The sequence below is a fragment of the Rana temporaria genome, chromosome 4 (genome assembly GCF_905171775.1).
Source record: "Rana temporaria chromosome 4, aRanTem1.1, whole genome shotgun sequence".
NCBI classification, from domain to species: domain Eukaryota; kingdom Metazoa; phylum Chordata; class Amphibia; order Anura; family Ranidae; genus Rana; species Rana temporaria.
In genome coordinates, this window is record NC_053492.1 from 261,028,099 (window position 1) to 261,053,457 (window position 25,359).

At 42.0% G+C, this 25,359-nt stretch overlaps 1 protein-coding gene across 2 annotated transcripts in view; it reads left to right on the forward strand.

Annotated features, from left to right (window-relative positions):
• The window catches only part of QRSL1 (glutaminyl-tRNA amidotransferase subunit QRSL1), an 81,906-nt gene that overhangs the window by 29,325 nt on the left and 27,222 nt on the right, over nucleotides 1-25,359 (forward strand). For both annotated transcript variants that reach the window (XM_040350186.1, XM_040350187.1), the window contains 2 exons: nucleotides 10,285-10,461; nucleotides 24,358-24,533. In XM_040350186.1, the coding sequence (XP_040206120.1) occupies nucleotides 10,285-10,461; nucleotides 24,358-24,533 (353 nt within the window). The remainder of the gene's footprint in view (nucleotides 1-10,284; nucleotides 10,462-24,357; nucleotides 24,534-25,359) is intronic.

Genomic DNA, 25,359 nt, shown 5'->3' on the forward strand with positions numbered 1-25,359 from the left:
GCCAGGGTGATGAGGAGGCCCTCAAAGAGGAGGCGTTGGTCTAATGTCATTTCTGACATTTTGGCCAAAACAACTGTGACAAATCCCTCCTGAGCAGTGGGAGGCTGTTGCAGGGTTGCATGGGCATCCCGAATGAGGGCTAGTGAGGCGTCACGCACCCTTGTATCCCTCACCTGCCTTCTCGGACGCAGACGAAGAGGAGACACCTGGCATCTCGTGCTTGGCCCAGCAACCTCGTGCAACCCACTTGGGCCTGCCACCTCATCCGCTCCACTTGGGCCTGCCACCACGTTCCTGATACTTGGGCCTGCCAACACGTCCAAGATACTTGGGCCTGCAGCCTCCTCCAAGCCACTCACCCTGTCCTCCTCCTGCCTGGCATTTTCCTGATCCTCCTGCTGCCTGGTCTCGTCCTGTGTATGGAAAAAAAGTAAAGTTTTACTATTTTTTAACATTTTTGGTTTATTTATTTAAGCTCCTGACTGTTGCATTTTTTTTGGTCACGACTTAGCTAAGCCAATCATTCTGACCCATGTTTTATGGTCAATCACACCACAAAAATTCATGGCCAATACTGACAAATTTTAGGAATAACACTTTTATATCTAATTTTTATTTACCTTTAATATCTTAATTTACATCTCTTTAACAACATTTGAACACCACATATTTGCACATTGAAAGTACTATATACCTGGCTCCAGCTGGGCAAATCTGGATCTTCATCCAGGATGGAAGGCTGCTGAGAGGGTTCTTCTGCAGAGGGAGCAGCAGGTTGGCTGGAGGGAAGGCTGGAGCTTCTGTGGCTTCTGGGGCGAAGGCTAGAAAGTGACTCCCTAACCTCCAGGTGTTCATCCAGGAAGCTCAGTTTGCTGTAGTACCACAACTTGGGTTGAAATACCCGCCCTGCTCCAGCTCCAGACCTCATCGAAGCCAAGACCTTGTTGCGTGCCTTCCTGTAGGTGCCTCTCAAGGTCCCAATTTTGACCTCCAACTGGTCAGTTGTCACATCAAACCCCACCTGTCTCCGCACAAGTGGGAGCAGGCTCTCCAGTGCAGTTTTGCGCAATTCTCTATTTCGAGAGATGGGGTCTTTGGTGGCCCACAGAACAGGAAGTTCTTGCCACCTATCAATAAAGATCTCCAAGAAGTCGGGTCGGTTAAAGCGATTCATCTTTTCCTGTCCAAAACCAAGGATAAAAAAATAATGTCACTACACAATCTAGAAAGTCAATTACTCTTTCTCACAAGCTAGCCCTTAAAGGGTCACTAATGGATAACTATATTTTTTGAGGAAATTACTGTTTACAGTGTCTAGAGACATACAAGTGCATACATATAATGTGCCTCTAGTTTCACTTTTGGTTTTAAATTTAGTTATTGTTTCTGTGAAGTAAAGAGACACACAGAACCCAAAAAAAATAAAAGCAGGGCATATTTTAATTTCAAAAATTAGTAGCATTGTTTTGGTTGATTTTTAGACACACAGCTTAGACCACAGTGACAAGCTCCCCTGATAAATTTGAGAGGGAGCAGAACCAGGAAGTGATGATTTATGCAAATGATTACAGCTGCTTAAAAGCAAAAAGGGACAATGAGGACATGAAATCAAGACTGATATAATGTAAAGTTAGTTATTTCTGCCCCAAACAATTTTGGCTTAGTGCTCCTTTAAATGTCTGTCTTTCCTGAATATGCCACTGCTGTCCCAAGTTCGAAGCATACCTACACGCTTGTCGTTCAAACGTCTTTCTTACGCAACCCGGTCGTATGGACGCTACATGTGTTCGAGCCTTATATACACTCCGCACACGACATCCGCCCATGCTTAAAAAAAATTGATGTTTCCCCCCCGCCCCTTATCTTCCGTCGCAAAAACGACAAGGTGGAATTGGCAGCAGATCATGTTGGGTCAGTTCCTAGGAACCAGATGACCAGTTGTGTCGAACTAATAAGCCAGATCTCATCCTCATTTGTGTATGAAACGTTAGTTAGATAAAAGCACTCCGATATAGTTTGGTCAAGACATAAAAGCGACCATTTGCATCATGTTTTAACCGACTTGTTTTTAGAAGACATCCTGATGAGAACCGAGATTGCCCACACAACAGTAGTTGGATCAAAATGCATAATCAAAGCGTTGTTTACGTACGACGGCACTATAGCGGACCATTACCTTCAAATTTCAAACTGGCTATGTTGTAATTTCTGAACCTAAGATGTAGGCCACAAAATCATTCAATCAAGAAAAACATGTAAAATGTAGTTACATACCGGTCTTTGACCCGATCGTTATCTCCGCCGTCTTCCACAAACTGTGAACGCCCCTTTTACTCACGTGGTAGCCCTTTATACACGCGCATGTGGGACTTTACGCACGTCTCCCCGCCCCTGACGTTCATGGTATCGTATTTTCCCCGCCCCTTTTCCATCTTTTTTTTGTTGGAAGCACATGTTGGAGAATATGGCAGCACGGCGAATCAGTTGTAAGGCCTCCAACATGACCTTTGAGGAAATGGTGGAGATGGTCCTCATCCTCAAAGCAGAGGACTACGATGGGAGGCATGGGCCATATAAGTACCCGAACAAGGTCAAGGCCGCAATAATGGAGAAGGTGAGGAGGAGTCTCCATCGCAAATTTGGAGTGAAAAGGTCCAAGGAGCAGATCCGGAAAAGGTGGTGTGACCTCAAAAAACGGGAGCCGGAACAAATGAAGAGGATCAGGAGAGTGATTAGAAGAAGTAAGTTTGTTATATATTTTGTAAGATTTGTTCCGCGCCATGTTTTTTTTATTTCAGGTTGTACTGTAATATTTTTTTAGGCACAATAATTTGTCGTCAAACTGGACGTCCATTCGGAACGACTAAATATTGTGTTTTAAATCCTACAAATTATGACATTTTTTGAAAATTGTGGTGAGATCAATCGTGAAAATTATGTAGATGTGCTATTAAAACCACAAATCTTTTTTTAATAATTAAATATACAGTAAAAGGAGAGTCTGCTCAGCAGTCGGTGACACATGTGGACTCATTTGCATAATTGTTGTCCCCTTTAATAACCCATTTTGGGCTTCACACAGAGCTGAGGTGATCCAGTGTATACTTTGTTGGCTTACATGTTTAAAAGTAGACCAAAGCTACAAGATTTGTCAGGATCTTTGTGAATGCCTTCAATCCTGTGTTTTGCCCTGAGGGGTTTTTCGAAACATCAATAGTCCCAGAAATTTTATAAAGTGAATCATATTCCTCTTTCAGGCCTATAAGCTCTAAAAATCCTGTTTCCATTTTCTTCATTCTCGTAGGGCGTCATGAAGCTTCAACACGGGAGCAAGAAGTCCAGCAAGCCACACCCCCGAGGGATGGTGATGATGCGCAGCCTGCCACCACATCAGGTAAAGTAACATATAACTAACCCAGCTTCAGGTAATGTAGATGTAGGCCTGCCTAATTTAAATAAATTGTTTTGTCCCACATTTCAGGATCAGGTGGTGGCTTGGACAGGCATACAAAACAGATGCTGATCTCGGAAATATGGGCCTGCAGAGAAGAGGTGGAGGAGATACATTTGGCCAACAGAAAAAATAATGAAAGAGCAAGGAGGGTGGAAACTAAATTAAAAAATTTATTGGATGTATTGGGGAGAGTCTGAATCTGAAAAAAATACCAAAAAAAAATTTAAAGAGCAGATTTTGAAGTTTATTTAATAAAAAAAAAACCAAAAAAATAATAAAACCAGATTTTAGACTTTATTTAATAAAAAAAAAACCAAAAAAATAATAAAACCAGATTTTAGACTTTATTTAATAAAAAAAAAACCAAAAAAATAATAAAACCAGATTTTATACTTTATTTAATAAAAAAAAAACCAAAAAAATAATAAAACCAGATTTTATACTTTATTTAATAAAAAAAAAACCAAAAAAATAATAAAACCAGATTTTAGACTTTATTTAATAAAAAAAAAAAAAAAAAAAATAATAAAACCAGATTTTATACTTTATTTAATAAAAAAAAAAAAAAAAAAAATAATAAAACCAGATTTTATACTTTATTTAATAAAAAAAAAAACAAAAAAATTACAAAAATGATTGTATATTGTATGAGAAAAATCACCCACAAAAATACAAAAATGATTGTATATTGTATGAGAAAAATGACCAAAAAAAATACAAAAATGATTGTATATTGTATGAGAAAAATCACCCACAAAAATACAAAAATGATTGTATATTGTATGAGAAAAATCACCCACAAAAATACAAAAATGATTGTATATTGTATGAGAAAAATCACCCACAAAAATACAAAAATGATTGTATATTGTATGAGAAAAATGACCAAAAAAAATACAAAAATGATTGTATATTGTATGAGAAAAATCACCCACAAAAATACAAAAATGATTGTATATTGTATGAGAAAAATCACCCACAAAAATACAAAAATGATTGTATATTGTATGAGAAAAATGACCAAAAAAAATACAAAAATGATTGTATATTGTATGAGAAAAATCACCCACAAAAATACAAAAATGATTGTATATTGTATGAGAAAAATGACCAAAAAAAATACAAAAATGATTGTATATTGTATGAGAAAAATGACCAAAAAAAATACAAAAATGATTGTATATTGTATGAGAAAAATGACCAAAAAAAATACAAAAATGATTGTATATTGTATGAGAAAATATACCATAAATTTTTGTAGGGTATTTATGAAAAAATAAAAATAAATAAATTAAGAAAATAAAGAGCTTTTGAACCTCAAAAAAGTGTGTGGTGTTTTTCATAAAATACGTAAAATTTTATATGTGTTTGGTTTGGGGGTCACCTGGGAAATGTTTGCTAGTTGATAATGAAAATACACTTAGTTACACTTAGTAAAGAACTCCAAACAACACAAGCAAGACATAACAAGTTTAGAAAAAAGATTAGGATTTATTTTTTTGAAAGCTACAATTATGGCAAATTAGATTGAGATGGTATTGCCCCCCTACCCATGAAATAGTCCATGTATTTGTCCCGGACTTCACGGGCACTCTGGGGGGGCAGTCCTGTGTGGCCAGCTTCAAGGCCCGCCAAAGTTTCTGCAGGGGTCAAATGTTGTGCCTCGGGCCCAACCAGGGCCATATAATTTGGAGATTGTCTCCGCAAAAAATTGTGTAGAATGCAGCAGGCAAAAATAATAGTATTCCACTTATATTCCGCCATGTGGAGAGAGGTGAGGAAAAGGCGGAACCGGCTGGCCATGATGCCGAAAGCGTTCTCAACCACTCTACGTGCTCGGCCCAGCCGGAAATTAAAGACACTCCTCTCTGGGGTGAGGGTGCGCTGAGGGTATGGCCTCATAAGATGGGGTCCCAGGGCAAACGCTTCATCAGCCAGGAAAACAAATGGCAGGCCTTCTACATTCTGGTCATCCGGTGGCAATGACAGATCATCATCCTGAAGGCGAAGCGCGAACTCCGTCTGCCTGAAGGCTCCCCCATCCGATACCCGTCCATTCATCCCGACATCCACAAAAAGGAATTCATACTGTGCTGACACCACCGCCATCAGCACAATACTGTTGAACCCCTTATAATTAAAGAACTGGGATCCTGAACGGGGTGGAGGCACGATGCGGACGTGCTTCCCGTCGATGGCTCCCCGCAGTTGGGGAAGTTCCATCGGGTCTGGAAGTCCAAAGCCACAGACTGCCACTCCTGTGGTGTGGACGGAAGCTGGGGAAGAAAAAAAGAAAAAATTAGCCACATAACCTTGCAAGCAGATTATACAAAGACATTATAAGCATTATAACATTTCTGGGAACTAGCATATTATATCTAAATATATTTAGCCAATTAACACATTAAACACCCCCTCTGATGGGCCAATGCACAAGTTTGGGGGAGGGCTAGATGAGTTTGGGAGTACTAAAAAAAATTAATTTTGATTATTGGTGAACATAGACTTTACAACACATTTTGGAGGGGAGGGCTAGATGAGTTTGGGAGTCCTAAAATTTAAATTAAAAAAAAAAAAATATTGGTGAACATAGACTTTACAACACATTTTGGAGGGGAGGGCTAGATGAGTTTGGGAGTCCTAAAATTTAAATAAAAATTAAAAAAATATTGGTGAACATAGACTTTACAACACATTTTGGAGGGGAGGGCTAGATGAGTTTGGGAGTCCTAAAATTTAAATTCAAAAAAAAAAAATATTGGTGAACATAGACTTTACAACACATTTTGGAGGGGAGGGCTAGATGAGTTTGGGAGTCCTAAAATTTAAATAAAAATTAAAAAAATATTGGTGAACATAGACTTTACAACACATTTTGGAGGGGAGGGCTAGATGAGTTTGGGAGTCCTAAAATTTAAATAAAAATTAAAAAAATATTGGTGAACATAGACTTTACAACACATTTTGGAGGGGAGGGGGGGGACATTACAATGGATATAACACAATACATTGGGAAGTGACTAGACTAGGTAGGTTGGGGCCCAGGATAGCATGCTGGGGAGGTAAGTGATGGAAAATATGCATGTAGGCCAAAAAAGGGGCATCAAAGTTTACATCATGCATGGGGGCAAAGGGGACATTCACAGCATATTCCAGACATGGTAATTAGGGAAGGAAGAGATAACTACAAGACATTAGCATACATTATAGACATAAAATTTGATATTAAAGGACCAAACTTACCCTCATATATTCCTCCTGCAGAACCTGGATGATGGCAGAGCAGGTGTCAGGAATGATGAGGCCCAGAGCCTGGGGGGAGATGCCCGTGGAGAACTTTAAGTCCTGAAGGCTTCTCCCAGTTGCCAGATAACGGAGGGTGGCAACTAGCCTCTGCTCAGCACTGATGGCTTCCCGCATAACGGTGTCCTGCCTGGTAATATAGGGGGACACCAAAGCCAACAGGTGCTGAAAGACGGGATCAGACATCCTCAGGAAATTCCTGTAATCAACAGGATTATTTTCCTGAAGCTCCCGCAGCAAAGGCATGTGAGAGAATTGGTTCCTACGGAGCAACCAATTCTTGGTCCATGAACGTGTCCTCCTCCTGTTCATGAACTCCTCATTGTCTAGGTCATAAACAAACAGACCTATAGACAGAAGATGCTTAGCACGAAGTCGGCGACGACTAGGTGCCTGCAACATGGCTACAAGGCTAGTTACGAACGACAAATCAGAATTGCACTAAACAGACCGCAGTGAAGAACAGCAAGACCTATGAAGAACGACCCTGACAATGAAAAACGCGGGGACAGGACCGCAATGTAAAACAATACGACCTGACCGCACGTCTCGATTGCCTAGATACGACCCACACAAGTACAAACTGAACGGCAGAGATCAATCTGAAAGCACAAAGACTGAAAAGCACGAATCGTCACTCACCAAACTTTTACTAACACGCGTAAACACGGAATCAGCAAAAGGAGCCCCAAGGGTGGCGCCAACAAAATCAAACCTCCCCTTTATAGTCGCGTCATACGTCGTGAGCGTCATCGCGCCGGAGAACGACAAGATTTTGGTATGTTACGTGTGTACGCAAAGCAAGCCTGCCGAGCTTCTCGACAAGTTCAACAAGGAACTCGTCGAGGAACTCGACGGGCTTGGCACGTCGAGTTTCTCTGTCGTGTGTACGAGGCCTCAGTCAAAACTCCTAGTCTGCATACTTGTTCTGGTTAGTGACTTTAGAAATGACTGAAACATTTGGTCAACAAGACAGCAAAAGTGGTATTAAACCCAAAAGTAAACCTTTATTATTCTACAGTTTACCAATTCCTAGATGTGATAGCTGCATTGGTTTTCTTTTATAGACTTTCTTTTCACCTGGTAATTTAGTCAGTAAGGGCCAGATTCACGTAGGAGAGCCAGATTCACGTAGGAGAGCCTGATTCACGTAGGAGAGCCTATCTTTATGCGGGCGTAGCGTATCCTATTTACGCTACGCCTCCGCAACTTAGACAGGCAAGTGCAGTATTCACAAAGCACTTGCTCCGTAAGTTGTGGCGGTGTAGCGTAAATGGGCCGGCGTAAGCCCGCGTAATTAAAATTTGGAAGAGGTGGGCGTGTTGCATTCAAATGAGCCGTGACCCTATGTAAATGAATCGCCAATCGTACGTCGCATGCTCAGTATCACGTCGAATTTACTCCCTAAGATTCGCCGGCTCAATGCCTGTGACGTGAACGTACCCTCCGCACATCCCCATTCACGTACGACTTGCGTAAACGACGTAAAAAGGTACGCTTGTTCCGACGTCCATACTTTGCATTGGCTGCGCCTCGTATAGCAGGGGTAACTTTACGCCGGACGTAAGCCTAACGTAAACGGCGTAGCGGGCGCAAGTATGTTCGTGAATTGGCGTATCTAGCTAATTTACATATTCAATGCGTAAATCTACGGAAACGCCCTTTGCGGCCAGCGTAAATATGCACCCAAGATACGACGGCGTAGGAGACTTACGCCGCTCTTATCTTGGCCAAATTCATGTGTAACTGATTCTAAGAATCAGGCGCATAGATACGACGGCTCGCATTCGGACTTATGAGGGCGTACGTGGAGATACGACGTCGTAAGTCCTTTGAGAATCTGGCCCATAGTCTATTGTTTTTCGTTTACAATGTTTTTTTATTTTTATGTTTATTTTTATGTTTTTTTATTAACAAATAAATGCGCCAGCGCCACCCGGGCCGCGAGCACAGACAGGCCAGCTCTGTGGCCAGTCACATGACGCGCCATTAACCGAATCACAGGCCAACTCAGGCCTGTGGCCACATGACCCCCCCCGCACGTCGCGCGGTCGATGTAATTGCGGTAACGCCGCCCAAGTAATGGGAACGGCGTTACCGCGAGGGTAAGAGTAATCAGGTAGATTACTCGTTACCCTCAAAAGGTGCCCGGAGCCGCAGCAATGGTTCAAAAGAGCCGCATGCGGCTCCGGAGCCGCGGGTTGCTGACACCTGCCCTAGGAGAAGTGCTCTCCTGGGGGGTTACCTTGCGGGCACGCTCCTGAGTCCAGCATTTGCATCCATAGACACAAATGCCGGACTCCGCCCCGGCGCCTGCGACATTGGATTTGATTGACAGCAGTGAGATCCAATGGCTGCATTGCTATCAATCTATCCAATCAAGAGCTGGGACCCCATGCAGAGAGGGAGAGCGCATCTCCGCCAAGGGAAATACAGGGCGAAGGTAAGTAAAACAGAGGGTTTTGTGCCGGTCACTGCCAGAAGTTTTTTCATGCATAGGATGCATTAAGGTGAAAAGGCACTAGGGTGTACAACCCCTTTAACTGACTCAAAGGGTCCATTATATCCAATATTATTCTGTCTAATACTCAGTAGGACTTCAGAAAGTTTTCCATAGATGATGCATAGTTGCAAACAACCATATGTAGGTCGAGATGATCCCCCAGTTAAACAGGGATCAAAGAAACTATAGTGGAGAAAGAAAGGAAGAAAAGTATTGGTAGGGGCAAGCATCAACTCCAAACCTAGAAGGGATGTTTCTTGTTCAGCTGGAAAGTCTGTTATTTTTTTTTAACAAAACAAGCTGTCCTGCAAATGTAGCAGTTAGAGGGTTAAGACAAACCATTTAACACTAACAGGGATACTTACAATGTTCAGTTTCTATTTATGTAAGATACTTATCCCAAGAGCAGTCCCAAAACTGCTGCTGTAACTGCTTATAAAGTGTTTGCTGGCTTTAAAAATTTTAGAAGTTGTACATGTAATTGGATTACACTGAGAGACAAATTGGTATGTATATCCCTTGGGTATCCTGTATTGAGTATTCCAAAGATATATTTTTGATCTCCCATATCACATACTTGCTCATCTAAGCAAAGCCTGACTTTATGGGTTTCTGCTCCATATACAAACATACTGAGTAGGCTTGTGTGAAGATGTCTATATGTGATGTGGGAGTGGTGACATATGGAAATTAATATTTGATGATTTTGCTGTCTGCTTCTCTGTGTGCCTCCCCGAGGACCTCTAAAGTCTGGATATGTTAACTATATTTTATATAGATAGATAGGTATTTCTTAGCAGTACTCCTATAAATATTATTATTATACAGTTTTTATATAGCACAGTTTGCGCAGCGCTTTACAACATGAGGGCAGACAGTACAGTTATAATAAAATTCAATACAGGAGGAATTAAAGGGGCCATGCTCATTAGAGCTTATACTACAGAGTTTTGCTGAAGGTAAAATATGGTAAACTGCTTTTATGCTTCCAATTTTAGATCTAAAGTTTCTTTTATCAACCTAGGTCTGGAAGTACTGATAGCATATTTGGCCCAGTGAAAAATCCTTGGAGCTATTCCAAACAATACAGAGAGAAAAGAGCAGCATCTGGTGCCGTTGCCGATGAAGACTCTGATTGGGTCATCGCAGGAGGAAGTTCAGGAGGAAGTGCTGTGGCTGTGTCTTCTGGAACATGTTGTGCGTGAGTAGTCAAAACTTTTTTTTTTCCTCATATGCTGTCATGATTAATTATGGTTAATATGTGGGCTGTTATAGTTCCTCTTTTTACTTTAAAATAGAAGTTGTAACATTCAAAATAATTGCTCATACTTCTCAACAGTAAACATGTCCAAATCAAATATTTCTATTTTGTTTGAAAATTCTATCCATTCAGATATAATAAAAAAAAATCAAAGTTGTTGTAAAGGCAGATGTGGTTTTTTTTTTCCAATGCATTAAAAAAAAAAAAAAAAAAAATTCAGTGTGTAGCAGCCCCCCCCAATACTTTCCTGAGCCCCTTCTCTGTCCAGCAATGTACACAAGTGCTTTAGCCGTCCGGGATGCTCCCTCCCGGCTGGCTCAGACACAGCAGCGGTGCTATTGGCTCCAGCTGCTGCTCCAGCTGCGGCTCGGGTGCCCCCCATAGCAAGCAGCACCCGACAGAAGGGAGGGGCTAGGAGCACCAAAGAGTGTACCAGAGAAGAGGATCTGGGCTGCTCTGTGCATATCCACTGCAACAGAGCAGGTAAGTATGTTTGTTATTTTTAAAGAAAACAAGACTTACTAAGACTTTAGTTCACACTACTGCTGCTGGGATTTGGATCCATTTTTCAGTGCGATTATGTAGTGCAACTTGGTTGCGCTTTGGATTCGGTTTACATATTCTATGGAGCAAGAATCGCACAGGAATCGCACCACTGTAGCACAGAACTACGCTGTTCCAAAAATCGCACCATGCTGTGCTACATTGCTGTGAATGGGCATCAATGGAAACAATGTGATTTCTATTGTAAACCAAGCCTTCTCTTTATCTTTTAAAAGTGGACAGCAGCAAGGAACATGGTCACTATTTTTATGGTGACCAAACACAAGATAACATAGGTAGTCCGTTTTTAATGCCCTTACTTATGGATGGACTTGTGTCTTTTTACAACCTAACTATGTAACTCGTATTACTTTTCTAACCTCTGGTGTTTGGTAGAATGTGACTGCATGTCTGTCTATTTTGTGGGCTACCTACAGATATTTTGGGATGGTTGGAAGTGCTGGAACATTCAAACCGCCTTCAGGGCATCTTCTCAGCACTGCAGAACACTGTAAACTTGTAGGCTCAGTTCTGCTTAGTTTACAATTTAACTGAGAGAAGATGTGTAACCTGTCATCTGCTGTTTGCAGCTGCCTTTTGAATCCGACCTCCAGGTGTATATTAAAGATACAAATTAATGCTGCTTTGTATTAATTCATCCTTTTATTTTATTTTTTATTTTATTTTTTTTATATGCAGTGTAATTGCATGAATTCAGCTTGGTAATAGAAGCAGCACAAAAAGCCAAACAGTTAATGTGCTGAAAAATAGTATGTTGCTAAGAGGAGTGGGCAGAGTAACAAAGTGTGCTGCTTCTCCTTCAGTGTTCAGTCGCAGACTAGATGTGGAGAGGGGAAACATGAAAGTATTACTTGGCTGAACTAGAGGGGTAAAAAAACAGACAGAGCTGTACTGCATGGCAGTGCTTTATAAATCTTTTTTTCTTCGATGGACATAAATAATAATCGTTGGCAGGTAAAACTTCTGCTTCTGTATTTGCATTCCATCTGTGTATTTTGTGGTTTGTCTTTAAGCTTTAAAGCGGTTGTAAAGTCAGAAGGTTTTTTTTATCTTAATGCATTCTATGCATTAAGATAAAAAATCCTGTGTGCAGCAACCCCCTCAGCCCCCCTAATACCTACCTAAATGCCATTTCTATACAGCAATCTGCACAAGTACAGGGACTCTCCCTCCTGATTGGCTGAGACACAGCAGCAGTGCCATTGGCTCCCACTGTTGTCAATCAAAGTCAGTTGGCCAATAAGAAGAGAGGGTACAGGGCAGAACCGCAGCTTCCTGTCTGAATGGACACACTGCTGTGGCTTGGCTTAGGTGCTCCCATAGCAAGCTGTTTGCTGTGGAGAGGAGGGAGGGGCCGGGAGTTCCGGTAAGGGACGCGAGAATATGAGTTTCTGGCCTGGTCTGTGCAAAACCACTGCGCAGAGCAGGTAAGTATGTCATGTATGATGTTATTTAAAAAAAAAAAAAACAAGACTTTAGTATCACTTTTAGGCCTCATGCCCACGGACGTTTTTGCAGCCAATTTTATGAGCGTTTTTTTGCAGCTTAAAAACGGCTCTCCATGTTAGCCTTTGGCCTTATGCCCACCATGACGTTTTTAAGCTGCAAAAAAAACCAGGACCAGTGCGTTCTGAAGCTCCAGCATTAGAGCTGTAAAGACGTCAGACGCTGACAAAGGGTGTTAAACGTGATTTAACGAGGCTTAGTGCTGTGTCTGGCGTTTTTTTAATTCAAAATCAATGGTTCCCTATGGGAGGCCATTGATTTGAATAGAAGTCGCACCAGAAGTCGGATCAAGATGATCCGACTTGCGGGGTGACTCGTGTGTGGAGAATCTTGAGGGGGAACAAAAAAAATGTGCATGAGGTCCCCCCCCCAGGATGATACCAGACCCTTCGGTCTGGTATGGATCTTAAGGGGAACCCCCACAGCAAAAATAAATCGTGTGGGGTTCCTCATGGATCCATACCAGACCCTTATCCAAGCACGCAGCCCGGCAGGTCAGGAAGGGGGCGAGCGAGCGCCCCCCTCCTAGACCATATCAAGTCACGTGCCCTCAACATGGGGGGTTGGTGCTTTGGGGCAGGGGGGGCACCAATGTGGTGCCTATATTTAAAAAGGGAACAAAGTCTTTACCAAGTAACTATAGACCTGTTAGTCTAACTTCTATAGTTGGGAAGATACTGGAACGTTTAATAAAAGACCACATGGATGAGTTCTTGCAGGAAAAAAACTATTTAAGCAGCAGACAACATGGATTCATGAAAGACAGAAGTTGTCAGACAAACCTGATTTCCTTTTATGAAGAGGTAAGTAAAACCCTGGACAGAGGCGTGGCTGTGGACGTGATATATTTGGATTTTGCAAAAGCGTTCGATACAGTTCCACACACACGGCTCATGTGTAAGGTAAGGTCTACAGGATTGGATATATCAGTTTGTAAATGGATAGAAAATTGGCTGAAAGCCAGAATTCAGAGAGTCGTGGTTAATGATTCTTACTCTGAATGGTCCAATGTTATCAGTGGTGTACCCCAAGGTTCAGTGCTGGGACCCTTACTTTTCAATATATTTATAAATGATATTGGATCTGGGATCAAAAGTAACATTTCTGTCTTTGCAGATGACACCAAGCTATGCAGTGGAATAACGTCCTTGCAGGATGTCTCCAATTTACAAGCCGACCTCAATGCTCTGTCTAATTGGGCGACTGAGTGGCAGATGAGGTTTAATGTTGATAAATGTAAAGTTATGCACTTGGGGGCTAAGAATATGCATGCATCATACATACTAGGGGGAGTACAACTGGGGGGATCTGTAGTGGAGAAGGATCTGGGGGTTTTAGTTGATCATAAGCTCAATAATGGCATGCAATGCCAAGCTGCGGTTTCCAAAGCGAGCAAAGTCCTTTCTTGTATTAAGAGAGGTATGGACTCCCGAGACAGAGATATAATTTTGCCCCTGTACAAATCATTAGTAAGACCTCATCTGGAATATGCAGTTCAGTTTTGGGCACCAGTTCTCAAAAAGGATATCGGAGAACTGGAGAAAGTGCAGAGAAGAGCAACCAAACTGATAAGAGGCATGGAGGAGCTCAGCTATGAGGAAAGATTAGAAGAACTAAATCTATTCACTCTTGAGAAGAGGAGAATTAGGGGGGATATGATCAACATGTACAAATATATAAGAGGTCCATACAGTGAACTTGGTGTTGAGTTATTCACTTTACGGTCAACACTGAGGACAAGGGGGCACTCTTTACGTCTAGAGGAAAAGAGATTTCACCTCCAAATACGGAAAGGTTTTTTCACAGTAAGAGCTGTGAAAATGTGGAACAGACTCCCTCCAGAGGTGGTTCTGGCCAGCTCAGTAGATTGCTTTAAGAAAGGCCTGGATTCTTTCCTAAATGTACATAAAATAACTGAGTACTAAGATTTGTAGGTAAAGTTGATCCAGGGTAAATCCGATTGCCTCTCGGGGATCAGGAAGGAATTTTTTCCCCTGCTGTAGCAAATTGGATCATGCTCTGCTGGGGTTTTTTGCCTTCCTCTGGATCAACTGTGGGTATGGAGTTGGGTGTATGGGATTGTATTGTGTTTTTTATTTTGTTTGTTTATTTTTTTTGAGGTTGAACTGGATGGACTTGTGTCTTTTTTCAACCTGACTAACTATGTAACTATGTAACTATGTAACTATATATTGTCCCCATGTTGATGAGAACAAGGGCCTCTTTCTGACAACCCTGGCCATTGGTTTCGGGGTCTGTGTGCAGGGGGCTTATCAGAATCTGGGAGCCCTCTTTAATAAGGGGGCCCACAGATCCCCACCCTATGTGAATAAGTATGGGGTACATCGTACCCCTACCCACTCACCTGGGGGGAAATAAGTGTAAAAAAAAAAACACACCACACAGGTTTTTAAAGTAATTTATTAGGCAGCTTCGGGGGTCTTCTTCCGACTTCTCCGCTCTCCGGCGTCTTCTCTGCTCTCCGGTGCCTTCTGCCGGCTCCTCCACTATCTTCTTTTGATTTATATAGGCATGGGGTGTGGTCACCAGGTGATGTCACCCGGTAACCCTGCCCCTTATGGCGTCACAGTCCTGAGGCACTCTTTCATCAAGCCAAAGGGCAAGGGATGTGGAGCTAGAATATATTGCGAGGTTAGAGGGAGGGGCCAGAGCAGGAGGAGCGGAATGATTGGTGGAGATATGATTGGCACAGAGTGGGACGTTAGGCAGTGCGGGCTGATAAATAGCAGTGCAGTGGTAGAAGTACATGGCAAAGTCATGTGAATGTAAATGTATGTACGGTACCAGAGCGGGACATACAATCCCTTTAGCTTGATGGAGTGAGGCTGCCACGTCATACGCAGCCTGTACCTCTCGAAACGCATCGCATCCCAGTGACGTCTGCATCCCTCGCCTGCCACACCACCGCGCTCTAAGTTTTGCTCTGGAATTCCTCCTCCATCGCAGCCGGCCTTCTCCATCTGTCAGCGGTGAGAGCGAATCTTTAGCAGCACAGCCCCCCCCAGCAGGATCAGAAGTGGACTGACAGACCTGATGATCTCCCTCCCCTCGCTTGGGGTTTGTTTTATGCCTTCATTTCACCATCTAAATGTGAGTGACCTATGTTTACTACTCTATTAAAATTAATTTAAAACTTCTACACCCAGAGGCGCCTCTTTCCTTGTGCTTTTTTCTGGAGAAAAATCGCATCGGGAAAAACGTTTTTTTTTTTTCCTGACAGAGGTGGTAGCTGCATTACTTTCCTTTCTTTTTTTTTTTTATGGTATTTTTTTTTCTTTTATTTTTCTCCTGTTAATCCTGTAAATGCCACACTTCCTAGGGAGGCTTCCCTATATCTATGGTTGGAGCCATGTTTGCCACCCATGCTGGACAAACATGTCGGCCATTGTTCATCCATTTTCATTACATGGGGGATGGTGGGATTATTCGTTTACACAAGAAATTTTTTTTGCTTCTTTTAGATCATAGGAAGTGACAAAGACGCTGCATTTTGGTTAATATCACCGGTATTTTCTGTACAGATAGCAGTAAAACTTTTTCACAGGATATCTAAACTTGTCCTCTTCTAAAACTAGAAGCCAAATATGTTTGGGCTGGGCATACACTTTAATAAGTACCTGCACAAAGGCAATTAGAACTGTTAATCATAGTAACAAATCTAGTACTACAGTAAATTAAACCGTGCTCTTTTGTGACCAAAATTAACAATTCTAATCTGTGTGGTAATCATGGCCTAATCTCCTAATTGTTTTTGCTTTGATGATCAATGTAAGTACATATTTATTTTTTATATATATGCAAATGTAAAAGAAAGCTAATATTAGCACTGGCTCTTTAAATTTAAATTAAAAAAAGGTTTGTAAATTAATGTTTGTTTGACTGTGTTATGGATAACAATCTAGGACATGCTGATTTTACTTTTTCTTTATTATTAAAACGGTAGCGAGGTGGTTGTAATCTTGGTGTATTGCATGATGACTGTGCACTCCTATCTACTATAGTAGGTGACACCCCTTCTTAAGGCCCCCGTACACACGATACGAAAATCGGATGGAAAAATTTGTACAACGAGCGGTCTGAGGATTTTCGGATCCTTGGTACGGTGCTTTCGACAGCCAATTTCACAAAAGCTGGATGTGCAGACTATAAAATTTTTGTCGGATGTGAACGCATGTCCGATTTTCGTTTCATTTGTACGGTTTTCGTGCAAAAAAAATAGTAAGCGCAAAGGCTACGCATGCTCATAAACTAAAGAATATATACAAAACTATTCAACACTTTACTTCACTTCTGACGTTGTATTCTGACATACGAGAATTTTCGTATTGTGAGTAACCTCTTCACTTTCGAAATGACTAGCATGACAAAAAAACGGACGTTCGGTCGTCCAAAAATCTAATTTTGGACAGATCAGTAGCCTGTTTGTTCTATATCTGGCACACCTTTTGCATTTTGGTCTGTAAGTAAATGTAGAAGCCCATCTTTTAAAGACATTCATTTTCGCTCATGGAAAAAAGGTTTGCTTGATTTTTGCATAAATAGTTTTGAGTGCTAAGTTGCATAAGCAAATACACAAACATCATGGAAAGTTTAGGGTGCCCTATACACACCTTCATTTTCTCTTCTCAAAATCACAAAATAGTGTAATTTCAATGTTATTACTTCAATGCGGATGTTCTATAAAAGTCAACTATCTTTTAATGAGCCTACCACACTTAAATCAGCAATATAAATGCTGTATATTTTTCTATACAACTTAAAGCAGTAGTAAACCTGCAGATTTTTTTTTTTTTTAAACCTGTAAGGCAAAAGGCATAATGAGCTAGTATGCACCACATACTAGCTCATTATGAAATGTGTACCTTAGAACGAGGCATCGGCAGGTACAATAACTGAGGAAGAATAGGAGGTGTATTGATGATCTATCCATCACTCACACGTGGTTGACCGCGATCGACGGGTTGCTGACCCCCGGCGTAGGGTATATTCTTCAGAGTTTTACAGGCGTTAGATACTGTATCATTGGTGAAGGAGTTTAATGTATGACTTCCAATAACTTGCATTCATTCCACATTAATAATTATTAGTGTACCGTGTAAATTGCCTCCAGCATTGCACCTGTTTCTTCTTGCTGGAGGCTGCCATTTTGCTGAAGCCCAGAGCCCCTGAAAGTAAATCGTAAAGCGGAACTAAACCTATTGATTGGTAGGAGAAATTATAAAAATTGTTTAATTGGCATATAAACAAAGCATACCTCATAAACATATGATACATGGTTGAACATGAGTATTTTTATCTATACACAAGACGATGGTATGTCTATGGGGTATGCTTTGTTTATATGCCAATTAAACAATTTTATAATTTCTCCTACCACATGTCGTGTGCCTCACTCAAGTTCTAAAAACCCCTTTCTTATTTCTGATTTAGGGATGGAGGTGCATGTTATCATGCACCTCACTTAAAGTCCCAAAACCCCTCTTGATTTCTAAACCCATCAATTTAACAATTTAAAAAAACAGTTAGACCCCTTTCACACTGGGGCATTTTTCAGACACTTTTGGGCTATAAATAGCGCCTGTAACGTGCCTGAAAAATGCCTCCCCTGCAGTCCCAGTGTGAGAGCCTAAGTACTTTCTAGAGCAGAGGAGAGTACTTTCTGTGTACTTGTTTCTTCACAGGAGCCTTGATTAGCAGTTTGTGATGATGTAAGTGGCTTTTCATTGATTTAGATCAGGGGAATTAAAGTAAAATGCATGGAGGGTCCAGCCAGTAAAATTTTCTTCCAGTGGATGTCCAGATCCATGTTTTTGCTGGAGCCAAGATGCATCACATCACTCTGACCCTTATGGTAAAACCGCTGGGTTCTACTGTGTGAACACTTGTTAGTATCCTAGTCCTGGTAGTGGTGGTGCAAGGCACATTTAAGTTTGTTGCACTGTGTACTTTCTCCCCTTTCAAGTATATTGAAAAGTCAAAATTACATTTCATATATTTTTATGCAATGCTGATCAGTTGTGGTGCGCAGCAGCAGGCTCATGGCACATAGATAACAAGAGTGTTGTTTTTTTTTTTTTTTAAGAAAAACAGATATCTGCACTTGTGTGAACGAGCCCTTACATTAGTGTCTCCAGACCCCCCCACCACCTTTACATTATTATCTCAAGACTCCCCACATCGGTCACCCTTTTACATCACAGTCCCCCCTTTACAACACAAACTCCCCCTTCACATAAGTGCACTCAGCCCCCCTTTCACATCACAGTCCACCCTTCACATTTCCACCCCCCTCCTTTTACATTAGTCCCCCTTTTTCATCACAGTTCACCCATTATCTCGCAGTCCCCCTCACAACACAGCATCCCCCACCCCTTTGCTGTCTTACCTTAAATTGCACTAGTCACCCCAAGAGCCGCCCGTTTGATGCTAAAAGAAATCTTCAAGAACCCCAAAATATATTTGTGTTATGTGCAGGTACGGTATCTGTGTGCCAGGGGGAAAAAAAAACTTTGCTGCCCAAAAATAACTTTAGAGCAAAACGACAGTGTTTCACTGACCATATGGGCAAGGACCAGGCCTTCTGGAATTATATTCTGTGGACAGATGAATTAGTTGTTTGGCTACAGTAACGGCAGACAGTTTTGATGCAAGCTACTAACAGCATTTCTGGATAAGAAACTCATAACCGCAATGAAACTTGGAAATTCTATGGTATGTGTTTGCTTTGCTGCTTCAGGGTCTGAGCAGCTTGCAGTTTTTGGAAGGGCAGCTGGGCTTAGGCAGCTTACATTCATTAGGTGACTATGAGTTTTGCATTATATCAAATTGTGAAAACGAGATATCATCTGTTCAAAAGCTAAAGTTGAACCAGAAATGTATTCTTCTACATAAATGATCCAAAGCACAAAGAAACGTCTGAAGTAGAAATAGAGGGTTATGCAAGGCTTTTTTTCAGGGGGAACTTGGGGGAACTGAGTTCCACCACCTCTGGCTCAGACCCTTTGGTGCCTGCTCACCACAATCACTTGTAAACACAGAAGTCTGGTTTCTGTGTTTACAAGTGACAGCTTTGTAACCCCCAGAACTCTGCACTCTGTATGTAATGCAATTCTGGTATTTAATGCCCCTTTAAGACCCTCCTACTGTTTGTGAAATCTGAACGGGTCGTGGTTGAGTTCCTGCACCTATTTTCTGAGAAAAAAAGCTCTGGGGTTATGGCTAAGCAGGGTTTTAAATCCCCTATAAAAGAACACAGGAGAGGGCGTGGCCTGACACTGCATGGAGTAGGACGCTTTCACGAGGAGCTCCGTCCATTAAAGGCATTGTAAAGCTTCCCGTTTTTTCACCTTATTGCATCCACCATATTGCCGGACACAGCCCAAATTGAGGAGGTCAAGGTGGAACCCTTCTTCCCTTTTAGCCTTCTATGTTCCTCCCCTATTCTCCACATCCATAATCCTAAAAGGGTTGGCTTTCATGGCATGACATCACACAGTCCAAGCAGTTTGCCTGAGGGATTTCAATACCACACTAAACCCCTCCCTAGACAGGCTCCAACTCTGTTTCCACTGCGGGGACCGCCAGGGACACTAAATTCTCCAAACTGATCTCTTCCTTTCACCTTGTAGACACCTGGAGACATAAGTTCCCCCATAAACAAATATATTCCTGCTTCTCCTCTACACACAACTCCATGTCTAGGATTGATTTTATACTGATATCGCAGGGACTCACACCACAGTTGTTGGAAACAGTGTTTTGCCCCAGGCTGCTATCTGATCATAGCCCTTACTGGATCACACTAAGTGTACCCATCGATAAGCCAATGTGAACATGGCGTTTGAACCAATTCTGGCTCTCGTTGCTACCCGAGGACGATGAGCTTATCAACGAATGGAAGCTGTACTTCAAGGACAATGACCACTCTGCTTCTCCAGTGGTAGTCTGGGAGTCCTTCAACCTTCATGCCCACATGTCCCTAGCCTCACGCATAAATAAAATTTAAGGCCGACTCTGCTGGTGCCTTTGACAAAGCATTGGCAGAGTTGTCCCCTCACAGATCAGGGTTACGTGACCGACCTCACCCCAGCAAAAGCGAGCACGCTCAAACTCCAGAACAGAGTGGTAACTCGACTCCAATACGAGAAAGCCAGACAAATAATTTTTTGCTAAACAAAAGCTGTTTGCGCATGGGGAAAAGGCTGGCAAACTTTTGGCAGACCTGGTTCATAGTGAAGCTAGACCCCCAAAGGTTATTTCCTTACGTGGTCCTGAAGGGAAACAAATCACTGACCCACTTAAAGTGACCTCCATGTTTAGGGACTTCTTCGCTGACCTGTATACATCTACGTCCCCCGCTGATGTGGGTCCGATGAACTCCTTCCTGGAAGATGTCACATTCCCTCAATTAACTGAAGACCAGGTTATCCTCCTTGAGGCACCTCTCACCACAATGGAAATAGTGGTCGCTGTTGCCGGGTTTGCCAGATCCACATCCCCAGGCTCGGACAGCCTCCCAATTGAATTTTACTCTCAATTTAGTGAGATACTGAGCCCTAAACTGTTAGCCCTTTACAATCACCTATTTGAGACATTTACACTCCCCCCCCCCCCCCTTCTATGAGAGAGGTGACAATAGTCCTCATACTCAAACCGGGGAAAGGTTCATGGTACCCGGAATCCTAGAGCCCCATTTCCCTCCTGCAAGTGGATATTAAAATATTGGCCAAAGTCCTATCTATCCGACTCAATCAGGTTATACTCTCTTTGATACATACAGATCGGGCAGGGTTTATGCCTGGGCGTAATACCCAATTTAAACAGCGAAAACTCTACATTAACCTGTAGGCCACACATGAGAATGTAGGCTCTTGGGTGGTTGTGACTTTAGACATGGCAAAGGCATTTGACTCGGTGGAGATATCTGTGGAGGTGTCTGGAGGGTTATGGCTTTGGTCCTAGATTTCTCACATGGGTCCAACTGCTGTACCAAGCTCCCACGGATAAGGTGGTGGCGAATGGATGGCCGTCTCAGGTGTTTGACCTCAGTAGAGGCATGAGGCAGGGCTGTCCACTCTCCCCACTTCTTTATGCTCTAGCTTCAGAACCTTTGGCCATGTCTGTTCGAGCAAACCCAGAGATTAGGGGAAAAACTGAAAAAAATCAGTATGTATGCAGACGATACATTGTTATATCTCGCCGCCTCGGGTCCTTCCCTCCAAGGCCGCACTCTGGACGATTCGGAACTTCTCCAGACTCGAGATCAACTGGGGGAAGTCCCAGATTCTGACGATCTATAGTTTGCCACCACCTGAGTCCCAGGCCAGAATGCCACTACAAAGGGTTGACACCATTAAATTCTTAGGAATTCACATATCTAGGAGCCCGGCTGACTACGTTTTTCTTTTAACATAGAACCCTTGTTCTCTCTAGTTAGACCTAAGATACGTGTCTGGGCTTGTTTGACGCTGGGGATATGGGGCCGCATAAACCTGATAAAAATCGTCCTGTTGCTTAAATCTTATACGTTTTATGGCACCCCCCCGATTTACTTACCCCTAAAATACTTTAAATCACTTGAAGCCCTGCTTAAGCCTTTTGTTTGGGGCACCAGCAGACATAAATTTGCTTGGCAAGCGCTTAAAAACCTGACATATATGAGTGGCACGGCCCTACCAGATTTTACCCTCTACTATATTGCATCCCAATTGTCTCAAATGTTCCAAATTGACAAGACAGACAGTACATGATTTCGAATCCTGCTTTGCCTGAGGAAGGCACAACACACTGGAGACTCGCTATATGCGATATCTGCGGGCTCCAGGAGTGCTGAATTGGGTGGAGATGTGAAGTCCCTTCTATATCATTACAGGCATATTTGGGACCTTGCCTCTACTAAGTTAGGGAAACCCCAACACAATGATTACACGCCAATATGGCATAAGCAAGACCTGACTGAATTTCTACATATTCAGGGCTCAGAGCTGTGGGAAGCACAGGGTGTCTTACCTGCATCACTTACTATCAGATGGAAAGCTTAAAACCTACAACATGCTCAAAGAAGAGTTCTCACTCCACAATCACATGTTGTTTTTTAGGTTTTTGCAGGTATGACATGCGGCCCAAGAGCAATTCTCACGCACCCTTCCACAACCTACCCCCCCACTCTATCATGGCTATAGTTAAGAGTACAGACCAGTGTGGATTGATATCCACTTTGTACTATATGCTCTCTACCCCCCAACTCTACTAAGCTAGCATTTGATTTGAAGCCTCGCTGGGAGAGGGAGGTGGGACTGATGGAGGATGAGGAATGGGAGGAGGCATTGGAGTCCTGCAGAGCAGTATCACCCAGACTTTCAGACAGACTGTCCCAGATCTGCATAACTCACAGGGCATACCTTACCCCTATTCGTGTGGCTAGATACAAATGCAACCAGTCTACCCTGTGCTTGTTGTGTGGCCAGGAGACGGGCACATTTTTCCATCTACTCTAAACCTGCTCAAAAATTCAAGGACTCTACCATGGGCTCACCCAAAACAATGCCTACTAGGGATATTTCCCTACACTGTAGACAAACGCACTAAGATATTTCTTCATGAAACTCTATTTTGGTGAGGAAAATCATTGCCAGGAAATGGATGAAGCCACCCCTCCCCTAGTTTTCCCGATTGGAAGGTGTAGTCAAACATAAACGTATCTATGTCACAAATGCTCAGACACGTAATTGGTTGTTTACCCTTTATTTTGAAGTATCTACTGCATGTATTTACATAGATATATACCAGTACATATTAATACACAACGCTCGATTGGAAGGTGTAGTCAAACATAAACGTATCTATGTCACAAATGCTCAGACATGTAATTGGTTGTTTACCCTTTATTTTGAAGTATCTACTGCATGTATTTACATAGATATATACCAGTACATATTAATACACAACGCTCGCTGTACCTGTTCTGAATGTACCATTTGACTCATGAAAACTAATGTATGGCTTATGTATCAAAATCATATGTTGAATATGTATGCATATTTTTTACTCGATAAAAACCTTTGTTCAGCAAAAAAAAGGACACAGGACAATTTAAAACCGCAGTTTGCGCAAGGAAACCTACAAACCTCTTGCATGTGAAGGGATTTTGCAGAGTTCATTCAAAATAGATATACTTTGTTTTTCCACAGTACATCATTACTTTCTGTTGATATGTTTGTTGAAAGTTTTCACGTAGGCACAGTTTGTATGAGTATCTAACGTTTGCTTGTTCACATATGCTGGAAAAGTCAAAAATTACCATGTGTAAGGCCGCGTACACACGGTCGGTCCATCCGGTTAAAAAAACGATCGAGTCCAACGCTGTGACGTAAAACACAACGACGTGCTGAGAAAAATGAAGTTCAATGCTTCCAAGCATGCGTCGACTTGATTCTGGGCATGCGCAGGTTTTTAACCGATGCTTTTGCATACTAACCGTCGGTTTTGACCTATCGGTTAGGCGTCCATCGGTTCAATTTTAGAGCAAGTTTTAACATTTTTGACGGAAGGATAACTGGCCGATGGGGCCCACACACCATCGGTTTGGACCGATGAAACGGACCTTCAGTCCGTTTTCATCGGTTTGGACCGACCGTGTGTACGCGGCCTAACTGTTTCATATGATCTGCATGTCTATGGCATTTTTGCATTGCGTAAAAAGTGTGCCAATAGTAACCATTTTTCTTCTTACCTGACTTTGTACAGGGCTCTGGGATCAGATACTGGCGGGTCCACCCGTAACCCAGCATCTCACTGTGGAATAGTGGGCTTTAAACCCACATATGGACTTGTTTCTCGTCATGGCCTTATTCCCTTGGTAAACTCTATGGATGTTCCTGGAATTTTTACCAGATGTGTAGATGATGCTGCAACAGTGCTTGGTAATTTACCATAAATTTGTATTTAGTAGTGTATGTGAGGAAGAAAAATGCCCATTTATAATACAGCCCCAATTCCAAAAAAGTTGGGACGCTGTGTAAAATCGACATAAAAACAGATTTAGATGATTTGCAAATCTCATAAATTCATATTTTATTCACAATAGAAAAGAGAAAACATACCAAATGTTTAAACTGGGAAAATATACCATTTTAAGAAAAAAATTGGTAATTTTGAAATTGATGGCAGCAACATGTCTCATAAATTTTGGAACAGAACTACAAAAAGCCAAGTTGTTCTAACAGGGAAGAGCTGGAAGAACATTTTGAAACAAATTGGATTAATTGGCAACAGGTCAGTAACCTGATTGGATATAAAAAATCTTACCACCTTATGGCCCGTACACACGATCCGAATATCGTACGAAAACTGATGTCCGAGGAAGAAGCGTACGATTTTTGGATCGTGTGTGCACTTCTTTTGACAGCCGATTCCGGCTGTCAAAATGAAAAATTTCGAAGAAGCAAGCGCCATAATTTTTCTCGTATAGGAATAGAACAAACAATATTCGTGTAATGTGTAAAACAGTTGTACGAGAAAACCGGTCAGTGAACGAATGCGCGTGATCCAGGAAGAATAGAAAATAATGGCTTTGTAGTAGAAGAGTCTGGGTGCTTAACTGGCCTGTGTACAGTTCAGACCTTTCACCAATTGAATATATCTTCAAATGAGAAGTATGACAAAGACCCAGTACTGTGTTCCCATACATTTACGGAGTGTTGTTGAAAGCAAAGGAGATGCTTCACAATGGAAAACATGGGGTTGTCC